The 17224-nt window shown below is 35.0% G+C and overlaps 3 protein-coding genes across 5 annotated transcripts; 2 read left to right on the top strand and 1 right to left on the bottom strand.

Moving 5' to 3' along the window:
• Window positions 1–7651: 7651 nt before the first annotated feature.
• Window positions 7652–10006, top strand: LOC108468126 (acyl-CoA-binding domain-containing protein 3-like). Of its 3 annotated transcripts, none has more exons than XM_017768985.2 (5): window positions 7652–8574; window positions 8841–8928; window positions 9024–9127; window positions 9227–9273; window positions 9705–10006. In XM_017768985.2, the coding sequence occupies exons 1-4, from the start codon at window positions 7949–7951 to the stop codon at window positions 9267–9269; spliced, it is 861 nt and encodes a 286-aa protein (XP_017624474.1). In that variant the 5' UTR covers window positions 7652–7948; the 3' UTR covers window positions 9270–9273; window positions 9705–10006. The 3 variants fall into 3 exon arrangements, with proteins under 3 accessions (XP_017624474.1, XP_017624475.1, XP_017624473.1); XM_017768986.2 differs by lacking the exon at window positions 9705–10006 and having other exon boundaries at window positions 7655–7943; window positions 8057–8574; window positions 9227–9631; XM_017768984.2 differs by lacking the exon at window positions 9705–10006 and having other exon boundaries at window positions 7659–8574; window positions 9227–9631.
• Window positions 10007–10387: 381 nt separating this feature from the next.
• On the top strand, window positions 10388–13833 carry LOC108470256 (uncharacterized). Its single transcript, XM_017771546.2, has 9 exons — window positions 10388–10779; window positions 10863–11007; window positions 11145–11313; window positions 11427–11682; window positions 12005–12093; window positions 12240–12416; window positions 12542–12627; window positions 12727–12811; window positions 13123–13833. The coding sequence occupies exons 1-9, from the start codon at window positions 10569–10571 to the stop codon at window positions 13255–13257; spliced, it is 1353 nt and encodes a 450-aa protein (XP_017627035.1). The 5' UTR covers window positions 10388–10568; the 3' UTR covers window positions 13258–13833.
• On the bottom strand, window positions 13585–16705 carry LOC108470257 (probable prolyl 4-hydroxylase 9). Its single transcript, XM_017771549.2, has 7 exons — window positions 16407–16705; window positions 16222–16329; window positions 15993–16147; window positions 15778–15880; window positions 14317–14379; window positions 14111–14230; window positions 13585–14019 (listed from the first exon to the last, which is right to left on the bottom strand). Exons 1-7 carry the CDS (start codon window positions 16560–16562, stop codon window positions 13933–13935), a joined length of 792 nt encoding a protein of 263 aa, XP_017627038.1. The 5' UTR covers window positions 16563–16705; the 3' UTR covers window positions 13585–13932.
• Between the last annotated feature and the right edge of the window lie 519 nt (window positions 16706–17224).

Genomic DNA, 17224 nt, shown 5'->3' with positions numbered 1-17224 from the left:
AAAGTCCTGCCTTATGATTTCTAACTCGGATGGGACCACTTGTAGATATTCTTCTATTGACCGCGAGCCCTCTTGATTTGGCTAAGGAATATTATGATTAATCTTCTTACTCCTCTACTCATTATACTCAGGGGTCATTATCGGACCTATTGCCAATCTCTTCATCCGGCGAGTCTGATTCTAAGCGTTGGACATCTCTCGTACCTTCTTCTTATAATTATCCCCCTTATACGGAAACTCACACTGAGCTAGCCCATGGGTCGCCGGTATGAACTGTCTCAATCTGTGCTGCCTTAATATAAGCAAAGGAGCATATCCTATAGCTCCCAAAATCCTAAATAGGGGGACCTAATCAAAATTCCCACATCTATATAAGATCTCATTGGGAGCCAACCAAGGGGCTCTCCACTTGACATCCTCTTCTTGGAGATTTTGGAAGATCGTTATCTATCTTTCTTCTGATATTTCATCTTGTCTTGATGTAGCCACTATTTCCTTTAATGGTGGGTAATTCTCGGAGAACACCCGATATGACACATTGTCTACCTTCCAGAAATGACTATGGAACCAAGCTAGCAGTAGTTGCGCACATCCTATGAATCGACCCTCACCAGCTCTTCAGCATGCATTTAAAGATCAAAATATTTCGGGTAAAATCGTAAGAATTGACGTAACCCTCTTATCTAGTCAGTCAAATAGATCAGAAACTGTCTCGTCCACATGCCCCAGCACCTTAGGGAAAACCATTAACCTGTAGATACTTAAAGCAAAAACATCCACTCTTTTCTTCATGTCCGGGTGTGCCAAAATCATGTCTTGCAAACTTTTCCAGGGAATACATTTGCTTTCCCCTTTCTGTTTGATCTGATCCATAACCTTCTGCTCACTCATTCTGGTCATATTCATCAATTTCTTCACAAAGGTTGGAACATTAGCGATTCTAGAATAGGCCTTGTCAACTTGAACCTTGGGCATCGAAGTAGGGCGGTATATTCTTCCACTGTGGGCACCAAATCTATGTTCCTGAAGGTGAAACAACTGTAGGCCAAATTCCAGAATTGGGCCAAAGCCCAAAACAGATGCTTATCTATCTTGATGTCGAATAAGTAGGGCAGATCACTGTAATTGTCGTAAAATAGCTGTTTGACTTCACCACCCCATTGGGCCCACATTTTTTTCAATTCCTGAAGATCATTCTGTGTCACGGTGATACGAGTGAAGTCCCATAACTCTGACGTATACCCCGCTGTCAAGCTATCTCCCTTTTCCAATTATATTTTTTCGACCATACACGGACAACCGCATTATCCTCCACTTTATCAAGAAATCCGTTCCCTATGACAAGCCCTCTATTTAGTAATTGAACTCGAACCGACACCCTTTTATGATGAAATGCCATGAAAACACAAGCAAAACAACCCAGGTCAGTACAATTCACATGAAATTAAAGCAAGCAAGAAGTACAAGCAGAACTCCTATTCAGATGACCGCTAATGGTTTGGTGTGGTTCTACCTAGGGTGGGCTCCTATGGGTCACTACACTTGGTTCGGTTCTAAAGACAGGGTACTTGAACCAATAGATTCCTCGATCCTCACCCATTATAGGCTCATATAGATCGAGTTTGATTCAAGGGAATACATTTCCTTATGGCTATACAGAGATGAAAAGCTCACGAAGACATAGGTACGGATGTATCCCGGAAGCAATCCACTATCCTATACAGAGATGAAAACCTCACGAAGGACTAGTTTCTCACTCTCACTTAAAGGGTAGGTCCGAGAGGTCATGTCATGCAATATGCAAAAATATTTAAAGACGTGAACCAACAAAGCAGGTATTATGACCAAGATCACGAAGATAACAAATGAAATGCAATTAAAGGGTCGTCGTATTTTAAATTGAATTTTCAATTTTCAATGAAAAGACATAAATTAATCAATTTATGGCTTGACTCTCTCAATCCCAGTGGAGTCATCAAGCTGTCGAAACCACCTTTTTTAAAAAGAAAAAATCAGGGTCGACTTTTTATTTGAAAATGGAAAGGGGGAGTCACACCAATCCTTTTTGATAAGGTGTGATCGGGTCACGTCGTAAAATGGTCATTTTCAATAAACCATTTTGATTTATTAAAACAACGCTTTTGGTCTACGAAATTCGGAAGGACGGGTTCGAGAGTCGATTACGCACGAGGAAGGATTAGCACCCTTGTAACGCCCAAAATTGGTACCTAGTTGACTAATTAATGTCTTAGTGCGACAATTGAAGATTTGAAGAGATTTTAAAAAAAATGCAATCCTTTTTATTAATGTTTATTTTTACAAAGAATTTGCTTAAGTAAATCGAAACGGATGCTAAGACCTTCTGGTCTCGAAGTAATAAAATGTCACATCCAGTACTTTAAGATGCAACATTTTAAACCTTCGAGAATAAGCTTATCCTTTGATTTTCAAAACTCATGCATTTTAATTTTAAAAGGTTATCTGGTCATTTGGATCAAACGAGAAAAAACGAAACTCAGTGCGTTAGGGCACGATCTCTCGAATTTCCAAGCACAGATATTGCCTTTATTAAAGAATCCATTTTTTATGAATTTTAGGGTGACAATTGCTATAATTTAGAGAAATGATAAATGAATAAAACAGTATGCTAATGGACGACAATATTATGAAAACACTAGTGAACAATTCATAGTACATATGACACATAATCACACAACACACATCATTTGAATGCGAATATTAATAATCAAAGAAAAGCGAAACGAATGATATAAAATAATTTTAAAACAAATAACAAGACAATTTTAAATAAATGATAAAAAGGGTTTAAAATAGATTATAAAAACAACTTGAAGTAAATAATGCAAGGCAATTTAAAATGATTAATATGTAAAACAATTTAAAATAAAATAACATATAAAATAACAAAAAAACCGATTTTAGACAACATATAAAAAGGTTTAAAATAAATTATGCATAAAAGAAATAAAACCCATAAGTCAAGTTAAAAATAAATAAATAAAACTAAAAGAGTAAATAAATAAGCAAATAAAAGTTTAATAAAAATAATCAAAATAATAAGATATTAAATAACACAGATTAAAAAGATAATGATAATAATAATAGTAAAAATAGTAAAAAACAATAGTAGTAATAATAACAATAATAGTACGAAATAATAATAGTACGAAATAATAATAGTAGGAAGAAAAGTAATAATAATAATGATAAAAATAATAATAGTACTAATAGTGATAATAATGATAATAATAATAATATATAAAAAATAAAAATGATATTAGTATATAAATATAAATAGAGATACAATACATAGAAATATAATAATGATAGATAAATAAAAAAATAGATAAATAATAGTATTTGAGTAAGAAAATATCTGAAATATATAAATTAATGATATGATGATATTAATAAGCGTAAAAAGAAAATATAATTAGAGCAATAATAACACTAAAATAATTAATAAAATACCGCAAATAATAAAAGGGGACCAATTTAAAATTTAAAACAGAAATTCAGGGGCAAATTGGAAATAAAATAAAAGAGAAGGGTCAAATTGTAACGCGCAAGTACATGGAAGGATCAACTGGGCAAATAATCCCTCCGCATATGCGCACCGTTTAAAAAATGACCAAATTAAAAATTTTAAAATTAAACGGGGTGAATTTAAAAGGATACAAGAAAAGGGAATAGGACCGTATTGAAACAAATGTAAAAGGCGGGGGACTTAAAGGGCAATTAGACCCTTTTAAAGAAAAACACGCGAATCCTAGGCTGGAGCGGGTTGGGTCGGACTGTTTGAGCATGAAACAACACCGTTTTGGAACCATTTTGGAATTTAAAGACCTAGGCCAAAACGACGTCGTTTTAGCTCTCTATTTAAGCAAATTTTTCAACAAAAAATTTATTTCAACACCTGTTTTTAAAAAAAAAAACCTTCAAAAATCCTCTCAGCTCTCTCCTCCAGCCCCAAGCCTCCGGCCCAAGACCAGTCGCCGGACCATCGTGGCAGCTATCGGTAGCCGACGATGGTGCCGCCGTCCACGATGGTCGGAGATAAAAAAAATGGCCATTTTCGGCCTATTTGCTTTCTAGTCCCAGAAAATACCATTTTTCATCGGAGATGGCCACCTCAGCTTAGCCTACGACGACGCAAACGCCAAAAGTAAGGTTCGACCCCTCCTTTTTTTTATTTCGTTTTTATTCATTGTTTTTTTTTTAAAAAAAAGAAACAGCAACGAAGTGAAGTAAAAAAATAGAAAGAAAAAGAAAATAAAAGGATTAAAACCTTTTGAAATTTTCTTTGATTCACTTATCTGTTCATATTTGTTTGTAGTATCCGTGAGAAAATAAAAATAATATTGTGGCTTTTTATAGCCAAATATAATATTTGTTTTTGTTGCTATTTTCTCGCCCCTATTGCAGGTATCATGAAGGCGTGGAAGTGTGGAGCGAACGTGGTGGAATAGGGCGCGCGAAGGTGACGCGGGGCAGCACGAGCAGCGACTGAAGAGGGTTAGGGAGGCTAGGGTTTCTGTTGCTAGTTTAAGTTATGGGCTGTTGGGCCACTAAGGTTTTTTTTATTTGGGCCTGTTTGGGTTTGTAAATTGGTTTTGTGAATTGGGCTTGTAGCATTACTTGGACTATTAATTAATTTTTATCATTTTGGGTTTCATTGGGTTTAATAGGCCGGACAAATTGGGCCTACTACATATACAATATTGGGCTCATATATAATAAAAACTAAGCTTAAAAAATCGAAGCCAATATGATTTAAACTTAAATTAAAAGCTTGAAACTCGTAATTTTTGTAATAATCCCATCCAAAAATTCTGCTGGCATAGTCTTCACTAAAACTGTCATAACTTGAGCTCTTGAAATCGAAATTGAGTGATTTTAATTGCATTGTGAAGATAAGAGATAGATCTTTGAACGCTATGAGACATCTCAACCCAGAAATACCTGAATCCCATCCAAAAAGTCATCGCAAGTTAACTGATTTTTCAAACTTGAAAATTGGCAGTTTCAGTGAATGAAATTTCATAAACTTCACCCTATCTGTGCATATATCACAATATAATAATGAACAAAGTAAACATGTACTTTTGGAAGCTAAGAATCCAATATTCCAATTCAATCCAATATCCATAATCAAAGCAATTAGATAGGAGTGACCAATCAAATTCAATCTTTAAATATGTTTCCCTAAGTGATATGATCTTCATTTATGGGCACCATATAATCAATACAACCCATGTCAATAACACAAATATGGAGTCTACCTTAACTTATTGCAGTGGGGTCTAGGGTGTGAGAACTCGTTATCTGTCACTACACGAAGAGATTGTTTGGCTAACACTTTTGCCTTTAAAGTATTGATATGTTATCTTTTATGCACAACCGTTAACCTTAGTCCAAATTCATCGATGCATATAATCAACATCTAGTTTCTCCAAAAGTTTTTCTTCTTTAGGTAGACATAAAGGAAATTGAACAGTAAAAGCCCAGTTGTGGTGCACTAATTATACGACCATCAAGACAAGCTAACTTCCAAAAGAAGCTATGGTAGGTCAATATGATCTTAGGTCATTGCTACTAAAGTTCTAACTTTTTTTTTTTTTCCTTTGGTTTGATTAAAAGTTGCTTGTAACACTCAACTTCATTCTCCATATTTCTAAATGAACATTTTTTCCGATACGCTGCCTGGAAACATGTATATATATATAAATGGAACTTATTTCTGATTTGAGATGCCTTCTAACATTTACACTGTTCTGTAATTAATTTTAATCATGTAATCTTAATTCAAATACAAACTTTGCAAGCCTTTAATTGCTGACCATTCTTGTGGGTACTAACATATACACCCATATTGCTTGCCATGATGTTTTCCTCTGCAGGTCCATCCTTATATTTCTTTTCAAAAGTTGCAGGATGTGGGCTCAGTAACCCAAGTCATTTGGGGTTCACTTCATTTGCACTGAATGAGGTATTAAAACTTTAAAAGTATAAAATGTTACCAAAGTGTAAAATTGGATTTTAAAATGCTAATTGTATAAAAAAATTATTATGAAGGTGAAAAGTTTAGTTCTACAACCTTTGTAATTTGATATAAAATTGTTTGATTTAATTATTCATATGAAACTAAAAAAAGAAAGATGATGAAATATTTTAATTGAATTTTATTAAGAACTAGCATAAAAACTCCACTAAATAGAATACAGAATAATCAATCCATGAATAAACAGAAGCATCAAAGGTAAAATGTCTTGAAGTCCGTCCTTTCACCTCTTCAAATTAAAAATTTGAGGGTAGATATTCTACTAATTAATGAAGTTGGTCCAGTTAGATTAGTCCAACCTGTCTGAGTAAGGACAACAAATTTTGTATTATTTAATTTTTTTTATCAATTTTAATTATAAAATATATTAGATTTCTCAAATAATTTTTTTTTGTCTATTTATGAGTTATCTAATTAATGGGTTTATTTATGAGTTAGGAAGCTACGTTTTGTCCATTGACAATACTCTCCACCAGTTCATATACATACTACCTAACAATGTTAAAAAGGTTTTTTTTTCGCTAGAGAATAATACAGGGGTAGGTTTAAAAAAAATGCAAATGTGGTGTCGAAGGACAATAACTCTGAAATTCTAAATTCATAACCATAAGCAATGTTCAAAACACATCATTGCTAATATGGTGAAGCAATTGTCACTGTTCATTAACTTTATGAAATCGACAAGCTAACTGAAAATCTACCTGCCAACCCAATGTCTCTTAGCCATCTTTTCGGTAAAAATACATTGAGGTACTTGTACTACTAGTCACATTACAATTTATTCCTTCTGTTAAAAAAATAAAAATAAAAAATTAGTTCTTGTACATTATTTCAAAGCACAAACTGGTCCTTTTGTAAAAAAATTATATTTATTTCTATTGTTAAAAATGGTTTCCTCTACGTTGGCACGATGTACACGTGACGTGATTATCTGGTTATTCCGTTTGCCGCACTAATTTTTAACTATAGAAATGTATGAAATTTTTAACAGAACAATTAATTTATTCTTTAATGTAAGATATAATTGACTAATTTACTTTTTTTTAGTAGAGAAAATAAAATAAAATATGAATTGTAATACAGTGCCTCCATGATATTTTTACTCATCATCTCCTGTATAAGTTTGAGGCCAAGCTGTTTATAGAGAGTTACTTCTCTTTTTGGCTATTGAGTTAACAGCTTCGACAAACTGGGACTTGGGGCAGCCATTCCATGCCATTTGCCACGAAGGAAATTGTATGCTAATGACACAAAAAGCGCCAGAGTTGATGGTAACATCAAAAGGACAAGACAAGGTCAGGGGATCAGACAAGACCTTGAACATGTCTAATCTTTGAGCTTGTAAATAAGCTTGAATCAGTTGTTTAATGTCAAATGTAAATCCAACTTAAAAGTCATCCCATTCTCCATTTTTATCATTCCGGTCCTATCAAATTCTAACTCAAACTTGAATACAAAATACGAAGAAATTAAACAAAATGGAAAGTGGTTGTTGGCATGCAATCTCGAAAGTTATAATAGACAATATTCACTGTTGTCCAATTAGGTCCCAAAGTTGTAAGGAAAAAAAGAAAAGAAAAGGCAATTAGCGGAAGAGTCATTTTCAAAAATACAGCTCTCTCTCTTCTTCCTTCGAATCAGGAACCGACACATTTGACATCGGCCATAACACCCGCCCTTTGCAGTTTCCAAAACACCCCAAAAAAAGATAAACACGAATATACTTTGCTCTGCTCCTCAAAATCCCACTTTTCTTATTCCCTTATATATCATTTTCAACCGACAATAAAGACGCCAGAATCTTCATCTCTCTCATTCTTTTTTTTTTTCCTTTCATCCCAATTCTTAACCATAAACCAAGGTAGCATGGAGCTTTTACTTGAATTTTTGTTTACTCTTTCTCTTTCCTTTGTTCTTTCATTTATTATTGCTAAGCTTCTTTCGTTGTCTTCTGTCATTGATCAACATCTCGAGGCTGTTTCAAGATGTATGGAGGTCTCAAATAAGTCTGAAAAATGCGTTCTAGAATGTGAAAAGGGACTTGGGTTTGTTTCAGAAGTTGTAAAGTTTGATGCTTTAGGTGAATCTGTGGAAGAAAAGGGTACCCTTAAAGAGAGTTTGAATGATAGTCATGGACCAGCAAAAATCTCAGAGGTAACTGTTGAAGAAATCAGTTCTGGTGAAGAGAATTTTGGTGATAAAACCACTGAGATAGGATTAGCTGAAGAGGACGAAGAAGAGATTGAGGTGTTGGAAGATTGCTTAAACAAGGGTTTATCTGATGACGACTGGGAGGGGATTGAAAGAACTGAATTGGAGAAGGATTTTGGTGCTGCAGTGTGTTTTTTGGAAAGTAGAAACAATGCTGATCAAATTTTGAAACTTGGCAATAATCTAAAGATGCAATTATATGCACTCCAAAAGGTTGCCACTGAAGGGCCTTGCCATGAGACTCATCCTATGGCATTCAAGTTGTCTGCTCGTGCAAAATGGTAAAAATTCTCCTCTGAATTTGAATAAAAGCCCTTCAAGTGTTTGCTTTTTATTCTTAACTGCATTCCAGTAAATGAGGATTAGATATAAGGTTGATTTAAATGTCTCAGCTAAAAATCCACAAGTACATTGACATTCAGAGTATTACCTCGCTTCAGATCTAATCTTATGGACAATGGAATCAGATTGTAAGGTGTAATCCGCATGGAGAATGTGCTTTTGTGGCTCATTAAGAATCTGAAGAAACCGGTTTTCATTGTGACAGGAATGCCTGGAAAAGACTTGGGAACGTGAGTCCAGAAGCAGCCATGGAGCAATATATCACTCTTCTTTCAAGAAGCATCCCTGGATATGTAAGCTCGCTTTCACCAATTTGCTGTCTACAGTGATTTTGCATCGAGGGAGGGTTCACCATAAATATTTCTTTGCTTGTTTGTTTGTGTTGCAGGGGGAGAGTAAACAGCATTCTGCAGATGTCAAAGCATCTTGGAAGCTGCCTTTGGATGCTAAAACAATGCCAGCAAACCAAGCAATATCTGTGGATTACTACAGGTAACTTTCATCTATAATTGGCACAGACCAATTATTCTTAAATCCAACTTTCTCGCTCGGCTTACGTTTTTTTTTTTCATTGGTGTGCAACTCCTACAGGACTTTTAATGAGGGGACAATGTCTGCTGTATACACTTCTTGAAAGGGTATTGCATGTTGATGTTTTATGTTGTATATATTCTTAGTATCGAATTGAATGCTAAACAGTATGGAGGAAATTTCAGCATATGATTCCATACTTTTCTCCCCGGACTCGGGGGTATATGTTGGTCGAATTTTTAAGTTTTTCATATATATTGTACTCATGTCTGAAAATGAAACAGCTTAGGATGATTCATTAAGCCGAATCATCCCACACAATCAGAAGCTACAAACTGGATCTGGAATGTAGTTATTATATTTATAGAGGAGAATTTTTTAATATGTAGACAGGTGGCTTTGAACTTGTCAAACTGTAAAACTTTACAATATATGCTATCAAAATATTATGCCAAATTTGGGAAATTCAGGCGAACCAAATGACTATCAAACATGCAATCATATCAAGTCCTTATGAAACTTGTGTTCGTAAATTCAGGATGATATCTGGTGTTGGCTGGCTCTTCATCGACCATCACCCACCTCCCAGCTTCAAACAACCATGGATGAAGAGGGGTTTCTTCAAGATTTTCTGGAACTTCTGCTTAGTTATTATTTCTCACTAAAGAAGTAACAAATTATCTGTCAAATGCCATAACCCTTTCGATTCTCATTAGTGTAGCAACTGGATTTATAGCACACTAATTCTTTTCAGATCCCAGAGGGCTGATGTTTTTATTCGTTAGATGTTCCTCTGTCAACAATAAAGAATTTGTGGTCTGATTCGTATTATTATTATTAGATTGAATCCCTTACTTGCATAAAATACGAACATAACAATTAAAGAGGTAGAGTAAAGTTGCTTGCAAGCAGAGTATAACGATCCAATTTATTTCCATTATAAAGTAAATACATTTAAAATTAAATTTAGATTTATGCAAATGTTGGTATAGAAAACGAAATATTTTACACATAACATACAAAAAAAAAAAAATACATATTGTGTGATTCAGCGGTTAAATAAATAATCAAAATAAGTTGATAAGTTTTGTTTATGAATTTTGGATCCAATATATCCGCATTTTGCATAAATTTAGATAAAATTTAAAAGCAAAAATTTGAATATCTCCTATGTTTTACAAAATAAATTTAATATTTAATATTTTTTACATTAACACCCATCTTCGCTGCTTTAATATTTGAGGCTGAAAATATTATTTATGACATCAAAACGAACCGTTTTATAGCGTCCTCTGGAACGGTAATACGGCGCGTCTTTCAAACTCCAGAACATCCAACCTCCGCGTCCTTTCTCACTTGTCAGTTTTCAGTCCGATCTAGGGTTTGTCCGTCGGAGATCGAAATGGGCGTTGTAATCGAAAGCTCCGTTTGGGTACCTACTTCTTTCGTCTACATCTTCATTTTCCTTTCTTGTTTCTTCTCACTTTCTCTCTTCCCTTTCTACCTTTCCAAGCACGCCCCTACTAAATCACCTCCTTTCTCCGACCACCCAACCTTCGCCTCTCCTCTCCGCTTCCAACGTTACTTTCTCCTTCTCTATTCCCTCGCCTCAGGTAAAAAAAAAATTTTTCTTTCTTTTTTTCTGAATTGAAAGGGAAAAAAAGTTGATCTGATTCCTACATAATCGTTTTCGCAGTGTTGGAAGGATTATGGTCTGTGTACGGAGAGTTTGAGCTGGTTTACTATGGAATTACCAAGGAAGATACAGTGACGTTTATGCTTATTGGATTTGGAGCTGCTCTTTTTGTCGGTAGTTCCTTAGGCCTTCTCTCTGATTTAATGTGAGTAAAACTTAATCTTTCCATTTTTGTAGTGCCTTTTTTTCAGTGAATTAACCAAATTTATTTATGAATCCGTTGGGTGATATAGATTCTGAAAATTTTGATTATTTTTTCTTTATTTTTTGTTATTCATGTAGAGGTCGAAAGAAATCTTGTTTGGTGTTTTATATCTTTCACCTTGTTGTTGGGATATGGAAGAGGATTACATCAAGCCCTAGCTTTTGGGTAGCAAATGTGTGTTTATCTTTGGCAACATCAATATTTTCCTTCAGTTTCGAGACATGGGCTGTTGTTGAACATGACAAGGTTGGTGCAAAGATACTTTCAGCTCTCTCTCTTGATACATTCCTCGGTTTGCAATCCAAAACCGACAAGTTTGAACATAATGGTATCAACTTTCTTTGGGTTCTTTTCTCCAGGGTCATAGGCAAGATCTTTTGAATGAAACATTTTGGTTGATGACTTTTTTCGAGTCTGCGGCTTTGATTGGAAGTCAGGTGATTAGCAATTGGATGGTGGGTGGTAATTTGGAGAAAGAAATTGCATGTCCTTCCACTGCAGCTATTTTTACGGCAATAGTAGGCATTAGCTGTATTTCCAGAGTTTATGGTGCGAGTCCTCAGTCAGTGACCTTTAAGGAATATAAGGTGTCCTTTTACTCATATATCCTTTGTGGTAAGAATTTTCAGTTCTATTAATTGTTTTTAATTTGTTCATGGAAGCATTCTTGTAACATTGAGCATTTTAATATGGCAATTTTAGCAGCCATTTGAAATTAGCTTGATTTGTTACTAAACACTACGAATGATAGTATTAAATGTGTTTCCCATGATTAAATAGACGAAACTGTTTTAGATTGCAGTTGCTCCTGAGTTCACTCTCCTTCAAATTTCTTTTACGGGTGATGACGGATTTGATTGCTACATAATTGTATGATGGAATACTCTTAGCAGAAAAGAAAAATGTTTTGACTAGCTAAACTGCTTATGTTCTGCAGATAGAAGGATATGGTTACTGGCATGCGCACAAGCTTGCCTTCATTTCTCCATAGTAGTTTTCTGGATTCTCTGGGCCCCGACACTGGTGGTAAGATCATATCTTTTGTTGAGAAGAATGTTTGCTCGGTTCTCAGTTTCTCTATTTCTTTTTGTTAAGTTTTGAAATTGTCATCTTGGAAGCTTTATGTCTTTGAAACCTATCAATTTAAGATAATTTTTACATGTGAGTTACAGGCTGATGGTCGAGAAGTGTATCTAGGGTTCATGTATCCATGTGTGTTGGGGGCAAGGATGTTAGGAAGTACACTGTTCCCATGGTTTATTAATGCACCACTTCGAACTGAGGATTGCTTGGTATATGCATTTATCATACAGGGTCTTCTTTTGTCTATAATAGCTTTTGATTACCAGGTATGTGTACTATGCTTCTATATCTATCTCAATAAATATATAAATTATCATATATATATATATAAATTAGGGCCACTTGTTCTTAGTCCACCCATAGCCTCAGAGTTCTGTGTTTTGGATTGCAGGAAATTGGAGCTCTGGTGACACAGTATTTTTTGTTCCATGCCTGCATTGGCCTAATTCTTCCTTCACTTGCAAGATTGAGGACCATGTACGTTACAAGTTTTTGAAGTCATTTTTTCCAACACCATGCCTCTTATTTGTGAAATTTTAGTTTTAAGTCACTGTGCTTTTAATCATTATTTTTTAGGTATGTGCCAAATGAGTTGCGTGGAGGAATGATAAGCCTTTCTCTAGCTCCCGCAAATGCTGCAATTTTGTTTATTCTGATGCAGGTGTGTCCTTGACCCAATTTATGCATCCGTGCACATTCTATATTCATGGATGATTCATTTTACTGGAAAGAGAGGAAATGGCAGTATGAAACCAGATACACCTCTTCAGCCCCTTTTTATCTGTTGTAATAATTTGGTTAAGAATTGTGAATTAGGACTGACCAATGTTTATCCGTAGACCTGAGCTCATGAGGATAGGAAAATTGGAAATGAGCACTCACTGAATCTTGTGGGAGAATATGGAATATGATAATAATGCAACCTTTTTGTTTTTCCTAATGAACTAACTGTCTAGCGTCGTAATGTTGCAGAGAGGCTATTATAGGACTGTTGAGAATTCAGAAGTGATAGCGTTTGCTGCAGTTGGATTGTTCGCAGCAGCTGGTTGCATGTATGTTTTGAAGCGGTTGGGAAAGCAACCATATCAAAACTGGCATAAATTATGATTTTCCATTTCCCATTTTTGCTGGCATTGATGGTTTACTGGAATCTATAATTAATGGCCGATCAATTTGAAGGATCAAACAGCTTTATCGTGGATCTTCTAATTTCTAGTGAATCATATGCAAGGAGGCATTTAACCTATGAAAAAGAGATGAAAGGGCAGAACAGTTTGAAGGATTGGCCAAGTTATCGCAATAACCTCGCAATATCACTCCGGAAGAAAATACAAGCAACACCGTAATTCAGCCAGTAACAATTGACCATCAAACCCTGCAGGTTTTGTGTTATATCTAATACAAGTGAACATGTTTTGCATTTAAAATTTTGCCTAAAGTTGCAGTTGAAAGGTGGATTGATGCAGCAGAGGGCCTCTCAGTGTTAAGCAAGGTTTGAGATTTCACCCAGTATTTAAAGTCATTCCAAGAACAGTGTGGTTCAGATAGATTCTTAGATCTTACTTCATACTTCTGAGAATATTATTATTTGCTTTGATATTATGTACATGAGAAATCTGTATAAACTGATTCTAATTTTTTTCAGCAATTACATGAGAAAAGGAATACCCATATGTGAAACAAGTGTTCATATTGAGACTAACTGGAAAAGTTAATGGCGATATAAGGAGAAACCCATCAAAAACTCTGGGACAACTTTGACTGATGGGAAGGAATCGATCCCTAAAAAAAATCTTTTTGATCTCTGATCCATTTCGTAACCACCCATTTTTCACCTTTGATTACAGGACAGCTGGTATGAAGTGATGCCTGCCAAAGCACATTGACAGCATGAAGAAACGTGAAATTAACAAACAAATATCAAAACTGCAGCCATACAAATAGTGGAGAAAATGGGTACCGTATCGATCGTATTATTGGGAAACAATGAATAAAACAGAAACCCATCTCCGATGCGTGGCTTCACTTTCAGACCTATACACTTCTTGAAATCATAACTTCCATCCATATTCAACCCATTCTGGACTTTGTTCATAGCATTTATATATTGCAGTCAGAAACAACTGAGCAATGGGAGAAGCATCAGTTTTGATTTTAAAATCTTACCTCGAATGGAAATGCAGTTTCCCCTCCTTCAACCTCTGACATATATACTAAAAAGGTAGCAACCTGATTTTGTTAACTAGGTCAGCATAAATCTATGATGTAAACAATGAAAATACATATACACAGGTTGTGTTTAAATTGTCGATTTAATTAATACCTAAATTGAATTAATTAATATCATAAAAGTCTTAACCGTTTAATTGAATTAAAATGTTTTCAAAATCTTTTAATGGGCCCAAATAATTTTGGTTAATAAGGGCAATTAATCAAATTATATCATTGTAATATTATAGTTTGAAAATTAACTTGATTTGAACTTGAAATTTAAAAAAAAATCAAGTTGACTCTAATAATTTGATTAGCTTAACTAACTTAAATTTTTTTAAATTTTTTCGAGTCGAATCGAGTTTTGTTCAATAATAAAAAATGTCAAGCAACACCCATCCAACACTGTTTTGAGTTTGACTTGGGAAGAAAAACATTTACGGCTTCTTTCTGTCTTTTCTTTACTTTTTTTTTTTTACTTTTAATTTATTTATTAGTTTAAAAATATATAGATGTACTATAATAATTTGTATAAACCTGTTCTTTAATTTTTATATTTCGAACTTACATAATACATTCGGTGGCCAACCGAATTATTAATGCCCCTAAAAATACAGAGAAAAAGCAGCAGAAGCAAGTACATAACATACCCTTTGGCTCTTTTGGGGACCGTATTGTTCGACAGGGAACGCATCAAGATGTGAATCGTACTTTTGTCCCAACTAGAGGTGATCATGGGCCGGGCCGGGCCGGGTTCGGGCCGGGCCCAAGTAAAATTTTAGGCCCGTCTACTAGGCCCGGCCTGCCCGGCCCAAAATATGGGCCTAAAATTTTACCCAAACCCGCCCGAAATAAAATTACTAAGCCCGAGCCCGGCCCGGCCCGACCCATATTAATTTTTTTTCTTATTTTATTAAATAAAAAATTTAAAAATATAATAAATCAAATATATTTAAAAACATAAAAATAAATATTAAAACAAATAAAAATAATACTAAAACAATTCTTAAAACAATACACAAATTAACAATATAATAAAAAATAGTTATATTAAAAATTTAAAATAATTAAAAATAAAAAAAAAAATATATTAATATATAATTCGGGCCGGGCCGGGCCGGGCCCGGGCCAAAAAACTCTTACCCGAGGCCCGGCCCGTTTTTAAACGGGCCTCGTTTTTTTGCCCAAGCCCATTTTTCGGGCCTATATTTTTACCCAAACCCTCCCATTTTTCGGGCGGGCCTTCGGGCCGGGCCGGGCCGCCCAGCCCATGATCAGCTCTAGTCCCAACTCATAGCGCAGAACATTAAAATGCTGAAACCATGACATTGATCCCCCCAACAATATAAGACCAATTAACCAAAGCTGGTCTGAAAGAGACAAAGAGGGAAGTAGTAAATATTGTTTTGAAGTTACCTCATAGTGAGTCCTTGGAAGCTTTGTAGCCTTTGCTATTTTCTCTTCAATGGCGTCCAAAACTCCAGTAGGATCGTCAGAAACACTAAGAAACGTGCCCATACTGTGTTTTAACAAGGAAGTTTTAGCTTAGCTATGTAAAAAAAAAAAAAGCATTGTTACAACAAACAACATCAAACAGTTAGCGTACCTACAAAGTTGGAACCCCAACATACCTTGTTCTAACATCCTGTGGGTATTCTGATTCCCCTTTCCGCAAAGCCAATTTGGAAGGTGCAAGGTTTGGTTTTGCCAAGTTAATTATATGTTGGCATTGCTCCGGAGTTGCGAATTTCGGAAAATAAAAAGCACGCGGCCTCCAACTTATAACCTGCAATGAATCAGATGATGAAACATCATAAAGATAAGAATAATTTACGATGAATATCGACAACGAAACCCAACCTGAAAAGGAATAACAGAAATAGAATCATCTCCAGTTTTTCCATGTCCCATCAACTCATACTCCACTGAATTAAGCAGCTGCCTCCCTCTCTGCCTTACTCCAGAAACCTACTTCCAAACAATCGGATTAAACAAAAAGATAAAAACAACATTAAAGAATTATATGAGGAAAAAAAAAAGATCACCTGAGAGCGAAGGCTTGAAAAAAGGAAGCCAAAAACGAAGAAGAAACAACAGAAAACAATAACAGCAGGAAAATCAAGCTTTGTTTTGGTAGTGTTCCAGTGCCAGTAAGCCCTGCCTTTGGCTTTAGCTTTAGGAGTATAATCAGAGGTTGACATTTCTGAAAGACTAAAAGCTACGTTGTTGTTTGTAGGGTTGCAGGAAACAGGGCGGGAGTTTTTTACTTATAAACTTGAGAAAGTAGAATTTCCAGAAATAGTAATGAATGGGAATGCATGGAAATGAAATTAAAGCCGATCTGAATGTAGATTTGTGTTTGTAATCTGTTTGTTTAGCCCACGGGATTTTGGTTTGGGTCAATAGGAATAGGATTATGAACAGTAAAGACATTAATTTCGGACTGAAACTAGTGTTTCTGAATTTAATTAATATTTATTTCAAAGTTAACTCAGAAATAATATCTATGATACAATGTGCTGCACAAAGATTCCCAGCCAATCCAACACACTCTCATTGGACTTTTTACCCTTCAAATCCGTCAAATTAAACCACAGAAAGTAGCCGGCAACAACGCTCTCTGTTCTATTGCTAACGGGTACTTGAAATTTTGTTTATTTACAATTTACACCCCTCAAACATTGACTTAACATAAAACCATGCAGAACCCCCAAATGGGCTGCGGAAAGAATGACATGTCAAAATTCAATCAACTTTTCATGATAGCCCATGCTACACTGGCAATTCAAACTTTAAAGTAATAATTAATTATTAATTTTAAAATATTTTTATTATCAATATAATAATTAATTTTATTTTGACT

The sequence above is a fragment of the Gossypium arboreum genome, chromosome 11 (genome assembly GCF_025698485.1).
Source record: "Gossypium arboreum isolate Shixiya-1 chromosome 11, ASM2569848v2, whole genome shotgun sequence".
NCBI lineage: Eukaryota > Viridiplantae > Streptophyta > Magnoliopsida > Malvales > Malvaceae > Gossypium > Gossypium arboreum.
This window is presented reverse-complemented; position numbering and strand designations above follow the sequence as displayed.

Excerpts from the sequence above, each read along its gene's own strand:
- LOC108468126 (XM_017768985.2), top strand. The coding sequence starts at position 7,949 with ATGGAGCTTTTACTTGAATTTTTGTTTACTCTTTCTCTTTCCTTTGTT. Across the intron at positions 8,929-9,023 it reads CAAGAAGCATCCCTGGATAT|GGGGAGAGTAAACAGCATTC; the intron begins GTAAGCTCGCTT and ends TTTGTGTTGCAG. Across the intron at positions 9,128-9,226 it reads ATATCTGTGGATTACTACAG|GACTTTTAATGAGGGGACAA; the intron begins GTAACTTTCATC and ends CAACTCCTACAG.
- LOC108470256 (XM_017771546.2), top strand. The coding sequence starts at position 10,569 with ATGGGCGTTGTAATCGAAAGCTCCGTTTGGGTACCTACTTCTTTCGTC. Across the intron at positions 12,094-12,239 it reads TCTGGGCCCCGACACTGGTG|GCTGATGGTCGAGAAGTGTA; the intron begins GTAAGATCATAT and ends TGTGAGTTACAG. Across the intron at positions 12,417-12,541 it reads TAATAGCTTTTGATTACCAG|GAAATTGGAGCTCTGGTGAC; the intron begins GTATGTGTACTA and ends TTTGGATTGCAG.
- LOC108470257 (XM_017771549.2), bottom strand. The coding sequence starts at position 16,562 with ATGTCAACCTCTGATTATACTCCTAAAGCTAAAGCCAAAGGCAGGGCT. Across the intron at positions 16,330-16,406 it reads TTTCAAGCCTTCGCTCTCAG|GTTTCTGGAGTAAGGCAGAG; the intron begins GTGATCTTTTTT and ends GTTTGGAAGTAG. Across the intron at positions 15,881-15,992 it reads CCACAGGATGTTAGAACAAG|TATGGGCACGTTTCTTAGTG; the intron begins GTATGTTGGGGT and ends GTTAAAACACAG.